The sequence below is a fragment of the Aptenodytes patagonicus genome, chromosome 9 (assembly GCF_965638725.1).
Source record: "Aptenodytes patagonicus chromosome 9, bAptPat1.pri.cur, whole genome shotgun sequence".
NCBI lineage: Eukaryota > Metazoa > Chordata > Aves > Sphenisciformes > Spheniscidae > Aptenodytes > Aptenodytes patagonicus.
In genome coordinates this window covers 6,271,322-6,283,526 of record NC_134957.1, presented here as the reverse complement: position 1 = coordinate 6,283,526, position 12,205 = coordinate 6,271,322, and the positions used below count along the sequence as shown (strand labels likewise).

Here is a 12,205-nt window from a genome sequence, read left to right as displayed (position 1 = left end):
TGGCATCTTAAAGATAAACATGAAGTCTGCCTTAAAACAATGACTTTCATAACCTTTAAAGTCTATTTTACAATTTATTTTCTCTGGTAGATTTTGGAAGCCTGGATATTATCTGTCAAGCTGTCGTAAGTAATTATATGTTTGTTAACTTACTGTTCCTAATAAACAACAAGAAATATTCATGATGAATTTCACTTTTCCCTAAAAAAAGATTTAGTAACTACTGTGATTAAATATTAAAGCTTTCTTTTGCTGTTACAACTAGACAGAAAATTCCAAATATCAGCAAAATATTTTGTGCACTATCTTTTTACTACCTGGCCATTATGCTGGACTTTATTGATTGCTAACATAATTGAACAGGGTAATTTCTAGGTGGTCAGGTGGAAGACTGATGTGACTGGCTGTATGATGACTCAGCAAACTAAAACTACTTTCATACTGTATCACTGAAAATACCTGAAAATTGGACTTTCTGTGGATAGACAGGATTGCCTGGCCTTGGGGAACAGTTGATAGTATTGCGTTTCCCACTGGGCAGAAGAGATTACTGAGATAAAGGAAACCCTTACAGCCAGCAAGACCTTACGTGGTTTCCTGTCTTTTTTTGCCTTCCCCAGTGCTTGTACCAGGGCAGCGATACGGGGTGTCAGGGAATGATTTAGAGCAACATGAGTCTCCCTCAACTCCAGCAGAGGGGGGGAGATCTCAGAAGGTGTTGGATGAATGGTAGGAGCTGAATCAGTTGTCCGGATACGCCCCGTGCTTGTGGAACGGTAGTTGGCTGTAACAGAAGTGACAGGTGGTTCATCAAACATGAAAAAACCCTAATTTATTCCAGAAGACAAGCCTGCCTGCTAGAGAAATTGTAATCGGTGCGCGTACAAGAGCTAAAGGAGCTTTAATGGCACTGCTGAAACCATAACATAATATCCAGGTTGAAATCATTCCATCTTTATCTCATTATGAGTACAATTTTCTTCTATATGTGAAACTTAAATGTCAAATTGAGGAAGTGGAGGGAACATAAACAAAAGACTGTGGGCATATTCTATTGTTTCTTTAAAGGAACTGTAGAAGCTGCAGAAGGCTGTGGGAAGATGCTAAAAGCAAAATGGGGGGGATAGAGGCTTCCAAAAACTTCCCACTTTTAGTGGGAAGTTTAGCTCTTTAGTAAGAGCTTCTTTACCTGTGCTGGAAGAAAGAAGCTCCCAAGAGGATTGTCTATCATTACCACATTCCTCTTTAAAAAAGAGAAGAGAGAACTTGTGAATAAGTGCTGCTTATGTGATCCATTAAGAATGTGTGTATGTCTCAGCAAGCGGTAAGTAGGGAGCTTGTATACTAGAAGCACAATTGCTATAGTAGCAGGTAGTTCAGAACAGGTATTCGCACGATTTAAGTTTTGCAGCATGCTGAGTTGGAAGCTGCAGCAGATGTGCCGCTAGTTAGCGGTACAAGTGCTGGTTCATTGTAAGCTATCTTGTGTGTAGGCACAGCTTACATATAAGATGTTTTTCTACACTGAAACGTGGCAATACAAATACCCTTCCAGATACTCTGTGGCAAACCAGATCTCTGCTGTGTTGTTAAGGCCTTTAATTTTTAGAGCTCAATTCCTTTAGTTCTGAAATGGCATTGTAAAAATTGAATGAGAGCTAGAAAGAAATTGTGTACTGTATGTGGAAAGCCTGTAGGGGCTGAAAGCAGTTACTGCTTGGGTTTTTTCTTTCTTCCACGTGCTCCAGGATGCAGGCTACTCACTGACTAGTAGTTGCCCCAGAATCTGCTCTGTTTTCACTCTTGCTGTGTTTTGTCACTACTTTCCGACGCTTGTCTTTGGAGGGGTGAAAGGGTCTCATTGGGTGCTGGGTAGTGGAAACAGTAGGAAGGAAATGAAGAACACAAGGTGCTAGTCTATAAGAAATTCAGCATTAAGAGGTGTTTGAGTCTTCATTAAGTCATATCCAAGATTTAAAGTGTGGTTTTCAACTGTTACTCAAACGTTTTGAGTATTGTCTCACCTAAAGGTACTTTTGCATCCCTTTTCTTCATGTACTCATGCACTTGCTTTTTCCTTTTTTTCTCTGCTCTACAATAGAACTGACTGGACAAATGTTGTGTAAGAAACTGATGTGAAATTCCAAGGAAAACTATTTCTCAAGAAATAGTGTGATTTTTTTAATGTCAGTTCCTGGCAGGTTATCCCGTATGGAATTATTATGGTATCTTGGCACCACAATTGATATGTTTAATAATTTTCATTATGTGTTTGGGTCCCTTTGATGCTTGATTATTACATTTTAAAAAGATTATAATGTAGAATATATTTGCTTTTGAACATACGAAAAACACAACCTTCCCTTTCCAGATGCATTCATTTTAACTCTGTTTAGCATTCACTAAATCTGTGGTTATTTCTTTTTTTCTTTGGAAATGCACTTATTGTTCTATTTCAAGAATGAATCGTGTTCCATTGCTACCCCAAAATATAACATAACAAAAACGGTAAAAATGACTGCCTGTAATCCATTATTACAGGCAATCCAACCTGCCAAAACAGAATTGCCATTTAATAAGGTGTTTTTTGAAATGAGCTCTGTGAATGCTCCATGCTAACTGAAATTGCCCGCGAATTCTGTATTTAAAAAGATGTTTCCTTTTAAGTGGCCGTATTTTACTATATATGACAGAAAATCCAATGGCATATATCTCCCTCTCTTTGTCAATCCTTGCAGTCTCCATGGGCATTTAGATCACTCTGATGTGAGACCTGGATAAGATGCTATTTATATAACGTATTGTCAAAGGCCTTATCCAAAGGGTAGTACGTTAGAGATTTTGTATTTTAGGAGGAGGAAAATCCTGGCACTACTTAAATAGTGTATTTCAGCAGAGGACCTTTTTTGTGAGTGTCATTGTTCCCATTTTACGACAGAAAGAATTTAGGGAGAAAGAAAATATGAGAGACTTGTCTGTATTTTTGCAGCAATGTGTAAAGTTCTTTCCCTGGGAAATTCATACGGAGAAAATAAAAAGGAGCCAACATCCTATTCAATGCTCAGTCCCAGCGCTCAAAAATCTTGACGTATTTGTTATTGAAGCAGACCCGTTACAGATATTAACAAGTATTTGCAGGGTATTTTGGTAATATTAAAAAAAGGGAAGTGTGAAGAGTCAGCAAGTCTAATTCTATGAATTAATTCTACTTTAATCTATTTGATTATACTGGCTTTTGATTTGGGGTGGTCGATCTTGAAATATTCCAAGGTAGTGAAAAGTTGAAGAGACAAGAAGCCGTTAACTGCTCAGTCTTCTGGCTCCAGCTCCAAAGAGCATTGAGGAAAGGCAAGGGCTGTCATCTGAAAACGTGGCTCCCCTGCCCAAATAATGCAGACTTTAAAAAAGTTTTCCATAATATTTCTTTTAATTCACCTATTTAAGTTAGTTCCACTGCAGCCTATGTCCTTCTTACAGGGTGTCCATTGAACATAGCACAGCCTGGGTAGGAAATGGCAGAGAAACCGGAGTCAAGTTCTTTCTGAAATTCTGCTGCTGAACTTTACTCTGTTGGCAAGTCATTTCATATTTTTGTCCGAGGTTTTCATCTGCACACACAGATGAAAGTGTGTACCCCCACACCTTAAAAGTTAAAGCAACTCTATAAAAAATAAGTTACTTCGCTGCAAAAATATCAGACCTACAGTCTACTCCAAATGTATGCAGTTGTGATACATTACCATTATTTTTATGAATTTTGTACCTGACTGTTTTATTCCCTCAAGGGAAATTAATGCTGAATGCTGATAGAGCAGTTGAACATATAACTGATGCATACTTTTCTCTCCTAAAAGCACACAAAAGAAATGGGAAGGCCACAAACTCCTTTGAAAGAAACAGCCTTGGAGCCTTGGACCCAGCCACAGGTAAGCTGGAACAGCTTTTCTGATAATGTTTTCTTCTGTAACAGTGGTTTCTATACATCTTAATAGAATCAGCCTGGGCCTCTAAAGAAACTCTGCAACAGGTAGCAGGGTGGTTCTTAGCATCGTATGTCAAAATGATTTATTTCGCTGTTTGGCTGCCCAGACTATTGGTAGTGTCCTTTTAGTTAAAGTTTCAGCTTTTTTGTAAGGCAGAAATGCCAGGATTATCTTGCCTTCGGTGTGTGTTCCTTATATGCTTAAAAAACTTTGCAGAACTTTACAAAACAAAACTACTTTCTGAATGGTGTGTCAAGAAACTGCGAGCATCTCCTGGTGTAGAAATGAAGTTTGTGGAATTTTGTTATTTTGAGAGCGGGGTTTGAAAGATCAACCTTTTGATTCGTAAGGATTTAACCAAAAATGAAGCAACACTTAATCATGCAGAAAGATATAAAGAAATGGGGATATTAACATGCAATCTTCCTTAACACAGTGTTTTGGGATGTTTTGGCCTTGCAGTGGTGTACTTACTTGAGCAAATCAGTCATTATAAATTTCTTACATGCAGGAGTTCAGAGCCTTTTTTGCTATCTAGTCCCTGTGTATCAGTGTACTGTACTGCACACTGAAATATGTGGCTTCGGAGGTGATGGGAGGGAAGGAAAGAGGCAGTTCATAGTGTAGGTGAAACTGGGTGTTGCTGTTCCAAGGATAAGGATTGGGACTGTATGAGAAAAGGCGCTGGAGTGGGGTGGAGATGAAGTAGGGTGCCGGGAAGACCAACCTGGAGAATCAGGCTGCTTCTGCAAATTCCCAGGAGAAGCCACTGCTTTTTATGGATGTGGGGGCATTTTTCTTTCAGCAGCTTCCACATTTGTAATTCATATGGCACAGTGCCTCTTCCTGACAGAAGCACCTACCTCTGCTTTGCAGGGTTCACCTGTTGCTAAAGGCAGCAGTGAACCTATAGCTGTAATGCCAAAGTTGAGAGTTTGCTGGCAAAGATGGAGAGAACCAGGCAGAGGTAGCAACCCCCTGTAATTACAGTGTGACTGTAGTCTAAGTAGGCTCTGCCTCGTATTTTCAGGCTGTAAGCACTCTGCCCAAACAACTATTCTCCTGTTTAATCTCTAGTTTTTACAAACTATATATATGAAATCTTAGAACTTAGGCTTGTTCCACAGGCATGTTTATTCCAAAAGCACGTGGCAAACACAGCATAGTAATTTAGAAGTAGAAATGAAAAAAAACCCATATCTCTGTTACTGCTAAGTTTGTTCATGCTTGAGTGCATAATTTTTTTTTTTTTTAATTAGTTGCAATGTTAACTGTGCAGGCTTTCATGGTACAATCTATACAGCTGATTAAAATATAGTAGCCCTTAAATGGTAAATTCTTCACTGTAGTCACAGATATGTGGTATTTATGTTTGTGCACCTCTACATACAGAAAGAAGATATCTGTAAACATGCAAGCCTTGTATTGTAGGGAAATCCCTAAACTGTTGCTCTCCAAAACACAGGATCTTCCCTCCTTCCTAAATAAAAGGCTCCGAGGTGCAGCATGTGCCCTGACTGCTTCCAGCTACTGCATGGCCAAACCTCCAAACGCCTCTATCCAGGCAGCTGCTAATCACAATAGTTAAGCGTGCATTGATCTGTGTCTGCAATCAATAATGTTTATGTGCAGGACCACAGGAGCTTGCTATGGTCCATAGTTACTAATAGACAGTAACTCTTTATGTGCAGGAACAAAACTGTTGAGGAAAAGTGTTTCGTTCCAGCAGTTACTGCTAAACGGCTGATGAATCATTAAGGGGGGGCTAACAGGCTTCTCCTGTTTCCTTGCCTGCAGCATGTGTTGCAGAGCAGGCAGGTAGAGAGCTTGGAGTTAGGGCTGGGCTTTGGTTTGTTGGCACAGAAGAGAGAATTTTGGCTTCTGAGTTGTGAGAGGAGGAGTTGAAGCAGCTTGATGCCGTGATTGTCGTTTAGGGGAGCCCTGGTGCATGAACGTCGGTGTCAGAGGTGAGCTTTTGCAGGAGGTCGTTTGTGTGACTGCTGCCAGCAGCATTGTCAAAGAAATATTCTGTTGGACTGTCCCAGTGCTGATGAGAATCAGTGTTCTTCCTGAGCATGCAGACCGTCACCAGCAAGTTATCTGATCGCTTCTGAAAGCTGCATTTGGCACTGCTTTATTTAGTAACTACACAGATTAAAACGTGTGAAATGTTTTTGTCATTTCATATTTGGGGAAAAAAAAATCTGCCTTTTAAAAAAATACGTACAAAGAAGCTAACACCAATATGCTTTTGTATTTCGTGGAGAAAAGAAATGTAATCAACAAAATCAAAAACTGCTGGAACCATTATTGTAGCAGAAAATTAAATTAGTTGTTAATTCTTTCATGGATGTAATTCTGGCCCCTGCAAATCCCTCCTTAGATATTTTGTATAAAGTGAGTAAAAATTCATGGCATGGATAAAAGCTTTGTCTATTTTATGGGCAACGGGCAAATGATCCAAATGGTGCTCATAAAGCAAATGGCTCCCAACTCTAAAAGGAGGAGGAATATATTTAAAAGCTGCTAGAATGAACCATGAGTAAAACCAACTCCTATTTACAAGAAGGGGTTATTTACATGGATGTTTTTTGAGTTCCCCCCTATTCACCCAAAGGGAGACACTCACTACTTTTGTCTACTTAATAATAACAATAAAAAATCATTACACTTTCTTGAGCTACTTACTGCCATTCAGTGTTGAGAGCTGCTGTGGGACGCGTTTTATCAACAGAGGGAGTGAACGAAATAGCTGAGAGCACAGTTTCAGTGTGCAGGGCCAAAGAGTCAGTGAAGCAGAAAGTACCACATCTGGCCCCTAATATCACGAGGTGAGAAGCTGGTACCTATTAGCAGTTGGGCAATTTCACACAGAGGTTATAGTCTGGGGGAAACAAGAAATCGTGCTTTTTGTGCAGAGGGAGAGAAGGCTTTATGTCTCCTGTTCTGTCATGGCTTTCATTTGCCTTCTTTGTTCAAGGTTTCATCTTAGAAGCAGCCAGGTAGCTGAAAATTTTGAAACTGAACTGTTCAATTACACCAAAAATAAAGAACTGTAGTGCTTTGTCAGGCTAATTTCTTATTCTGTGGTGGATTTGTTTGTTCTTGGTTTTGGAGTTTTGGTTTTTGCTTTTTTGGCTGTGATTTAATAAGTTCCTAGAGCAACATGACATTGCTAATGTGGGAATTCTATTTCATGGCCATGCGTTTTAACTTGGAGTTTTCTGTATCTTTTTCTGTGAACTCAGTGAATGGAAACTGATGTTACTGCCTGGAAAATAAAGTGTGAGAGACTCATTCTGATAAATTCAGGACAAGACCTTTGCAGATAAGGAACCTGTGTGGTAGTAGTTGCCCAAATAGACTTGTCATTGGTTTACAAGCTTTATTTAAATGCTAAATATCATGTATTCCTGTGGTTATGTTTTTTGCTGCTTTGCCTGATTAAACATTTAGCTGATAAACCCTGTCAAGGCTGTTCAGAGCTACTGCAGTTAAGATTGTGTATTTATAGCCTCTATTTTTATGGTCAGTAAGAAACAGGATAATTTAAAATCAAACTAATCTGTGATCAAATTTTTGAAGTTGCTGATACTATTTTAAAATCTGAATTTTGCATGGTAACAGCATGAAATAATATTGATCACAATGATTCTGATTCAGAAACAAATTGCTTTATTCTTCCAAATTACTAGAAGGACAAATCTAGAAAGAGAGAATAAGGATATTCCAAAATAAGGAAAAAGAACGATGATTAAGGTTATATAGCTTAAAATTGCAGTAGTGGCAAATAGCGAGGTCAAATAGCATGGCAGATACAGCAAAACTCCCACTCTTCAGTTGCAGAGTATTTCTGACTTAAAACTTTTTTTGGTTTTTTTTGTGACTCTTACATCACTATCTGTTCTATATCTATGTGAAATACTGCATATAAGTGATTCCTAGAGGTGTTCGACAGGATAAAATGTGAGAAGGTAGTATTAGTGCTGTAGCTTTTTATTTGTTTATTAATTGTAATAGCTTCAAGTGCTCTTACTCACTTAAGATAATGGCTAAAAAGCCAGGGTACAGTTGCATTAATTTTCGTGGCCCAAATGTAGCATAATTACTTTAATGAACACATTAATTTATCCCCTTTCCTCCTGCTCTTCCTCCTTCACAGTCCACATCGTCACTGGAAACCCAGACAATGATGACCCTGAAGGTTTATAGCTCACCTCAAAGTTCTTTGTGAGGGTTAAATATCCAAGGACTGAGATTTGTCAGGCTCAGGTCGTGTGCATTCATGTGTGTCTTACAAATAAGCAACTTCTAGCACCAACGCAGCTTTATTACCACCCGGTGTAATGGTGGTGCATTGCCACAGCAATGGGCATGACAAGCAGGAGCAATAAGATACAGCACAAGTGCGACCATTTGTCTCTCAAAAGCGGAAGGGGAAAATAATTTGTTTCCTCTTTTGCATCTACAGTTTTGTTTTCTCTCTGTTTGTGTGCAGAGCACAGTCCTTTTCTCTTTTTTTATTTTTTTGGGAAGCAGAATTACTTTTTGTGGAAAGGCAAAAACACTCTGACTGAAATCTAATTACAAATGATAGAGTGCAGTATTTTTCTGCTCAATTTTAAAGAATCACTTTATAATCTTGGAACAGTGGATAACAACATCACTAATCCAATATTTTAACAGTAAATACGTTTGATGACGGGAATTGCTACACTAATCTTATATCCCTCCACAGTATAGTTAAGAAATCCACAGGGGGTTTTACTAATCAGTTTTTGAAAAGTAAATCAAGTCATGTAATTCTCATTCCCTCTAAATGCCCGGCAACTGCAGGCAGAACCATGTGCAGTACTTTTTGTTCTTTTCATCAGTTTCGTACCCTAATCTGCACCCATGCTTTCCCTTCAATACGCAAGAAAGAGACTTCTGGAGAGAAAAGTCTCCAAGCACCCTGTGACAGAGATGTCTTATTAGGTGAGCTGACAATTCACCTTGGTCCCCTTGCCTGCCGTGCTGGGAAGGGATGCAGCGAGTCCACCTCCTGCACATAGGCAAAGAGCTGCCAGTAATAATCCAACCACGTTTGCCACTGTGCTTCTGATACATATGGTTTAAGCTACTTAGTTTAGACCTCAGTTTTACTGACCAGTGAGATATATTGCAATATGGCTTGTGTTTTTATCTTGTTTTAAAAAACTGTCAAAAGTAAAATAGTTTTCGGTTTTTAAATTGTAAACAGTGTTTTACATTAGGAAGAAATATTAACAACCATGGTTAAAGATTTAAAGAGAAGCAACTAATAATGATTCTGTGCATACTTTGTTCCCACAGTTCATGGAAACTGAATTATTTTTCATGAAGTCCTGGTGTGCTCTGTTTACTTAGCTCACAGCTTTGGCCTTTAGGATTTGGAGTCAGTGAAAGTCAGAATGAAAGCAAAGCTCTATGTCTGACTCAGTGTCTTCAGCTTAGATACAAACCAGTCACTTAAATAGACTTATACAGTCTAGTTAAACCCTGGTTTTATTTAGTATTTAGAATCTGTGTGCTCAAAACATTCCCATTTTATTTGGTGCCTTAATAAATTTACATATGCCTCAAATATATTTCTTATTTAATGGAACTTCAATTGTAATCCTGAGTTCTGACACAAAAGACTTGGTAAATTAAAAAAAAAAAATAAATTATCCAGATCACTGTAGAAGGTGTAAGGATTCTAAATGCAATTAGAGTTGCCTACATAAATATCTGAACTGTTTTTGAACATTCCAATCTTAAAACCTGATTTTTTTGTGTCTTAAAATGGAGGCCTCACAAACTAGAAGCCAACTGGAAGCAGACGGTTGTTTTGGTCTGATTTGAGTACCAGCAGGAACAAAATAGTATTTTATTAAGAAACTTAAGGGAAAAACACACTAATTTTTGCACTTTGAGAATAATTATAGTAGATACACTCATAAACATTTAAACTTTCCAGCAGCAGCTAGTGCAGTACCTGGATGCCAAAAGGTACAAACCTGGCCTCTCACAGATAGCACCACTATTCATTTTAGCTGTGTTTGTAGGTTATAATCTGTATTTCTGACATTCTATACAAATAATGTATCCAGAAATCAGGATACAGTTCTGGAAGGTAACTTAATGGAAAAGCAATTTATTAATTGGAAATGGACATTAACCATTTCCTGTATAGCGATCCTTTTCCCTGATTATTCCATTTAATACGGAATAGAATACCAATATGCCATATATAAAACAATGTATCAGCATATGTTGTGGCTGTATTAAGCCACGAGTATTCAACTGTAAATTTAAAAAGTGAAGTTTAATGAAGAGATGTCTGCAAATAAACTTAATTATAATCTAAATAAAGACTTATTCTGCAGTGGAGCAGGGTTGCTTAGATAACCTAGCCAACAGGAAGAACTCTATTTTTATTAATCTAGTAAGATTTTGGTACATTTGACAGGCTTTATGTATATATAAAAATACATATTTTTTCAAGATCTATTTTTGCCATAGTGTATGAGCATTGGAAGTTAGTAGATGATGTAGCTGGAAAGTCACTTAGAGAAAATAAGAAAAAAAAGCAGGATATCAGAGTTGTGAGCACTGAATTTACTATTGATTTCAGCAGGGGAGACCATTACAAAGGCAGAAAAAATTCCCATTTCATTTCAGTTTATCTGTCTGTTTTCCAGACCAGCTCATGATTCTATGATTAAAAGCTCTCGATTTGAGCTAAGCTACAGTTCTCTTATGAGTTAATTAAAATAAATGAGAACTCTACAGAGTTTCCATACAGTTTACTCAGTATATTCTCAGGCGTTTAGCTGTATAGAAGGAGAAAGCCAGTCGCTTTGGGGGCTGTATCTCTGAGGACAGGCACTTGCATGTTCGTCTCTGTCAGATTGTTGCATGTATTTTCAGAACCCAAACATCAAAGCTGCTGAGTGGAAAACTGGGGGATAGTAAAAGTTTCACGTCGTTACTACCTTGAAATATTTAAATCTTTTCTAAGTCATTCACCGAGACTTTGAAGAACATCTTTTCCTTTTTTGTCCACCATGACAGCGATGTTGTCTGCCTAATTTCTTTGGCTCACACTGTTAAATCTTTTCCTTCCTCTTCTGACATGTCGGCGTTGTTATTACAGGCTTGAACAGCGGTGTAAATGAGGAAGGAATTGGTAACAGGAGTGGGGAGCTCAGCTGTAGAGCATCACCTGGAAATTCAGCCCAGTGTGTGTGAAAACGGGTAACCCCAGAAAGCATCTTGTCAGTGTGCATCGTACTGGAGCTACAGGAGGGAGCCGTACTGCTCAACGCAGGCAGTTGATTTATTCTCCCTTGCTGTACGCTGAGTTGGAGGAGATGGGGTACTCAGTAGTGAAATATCCAATGACATTGTTTAAAAAGGGCAGGTAGACAGCTACTCCATCTTGTGAGATGCCAAAAGACCTGTCAGTGTCTAAGTAAATCACCACGGACCTGCTTTCAGAAAATGTAGATGAGATCTTTGAGGTGCTTAGTTATCTATCAGGATGCTCAGAACAGCTTTCCTCCCCACAGTATTTCTTCTGCCATCACCCCCATTTGGCAAGAAAGCGGAGACGTCCCCATTATTTAGGAGAAAGCACAGAGTAACAAAATCATTAAGTTGCATTGAACTGTAACTTACTTGCTCTGAGCTGTGCTCAACATGTATAAATCTTAAAACAGAAAACATAAAGAGGCGTGATTCATCAAGGCGTCCATTTTTCCAGTGTCCAGTTCGCTGTCACTCGCAGAGCGGTTAGCTGTAATGTAAGGCAGGAGCTGTGCGCAGGAACAGGTCCATCCTCTTCACTACTGCAGCCGGCGGATGTATTTATGCATCTCGGAGTAAGAGGAGTGGTCTGAAAAGCTTTTGGAAAGCATGAACATAATAAAAGCTTTCTGGTGTTATGTTTAAACCTTAAAAACGGTATCAGCTTCAGCACGGACCTTTGCGTGAAGAGTTGGGTGTATGAGGGAAAGTTTTTGGAAGTGTTGGGCTTTCAACTGTCCATTAATCTCTTGAGGTTTTTCTTTCCCACACTATGATTTTAGGAAACCTTTAACCACTTTTTCTTGTTGTTGGTGTTTTTGTTTGATGGTGGCATGGTTTTATTTTTTTGTTGGTTGCTATAAACTTATCCAATGTTTGATAAGAATGTTTATAATGTTTAATAAGGATGT

At 38.5% G+C, this 12,205-nt stretch overlaps 1 protein-coding gene across 4 annotated transcripts in view; it reads left to right on the top strand.

The window, feature by feature from the left end:
• Window positions 1-12,205, top strand: part of PCDH11X (protocadherin 11 X-linked) — a 525,749-nt gene that overhangs the window by 248,045 nt on the left and 265,499 nt on the right. For 3 of the 4 annotated variants that reach the window (XM_076347004.1, XM_076347002.1, XM_076347003.1), the window contains one exon: window positions 3,855-3,926. In XM_076347004.1, the coding sequence (XP_076203119.1) occupies window positions 3,855-3,926 (72 nt within the window). Of the gene's footprint in view, window positions 1-3,854; window positions 3,927-12,205 lie in introns of those variants that run through there. The other variant, XR_012996070.1, reaches the window with a different exon arrangement.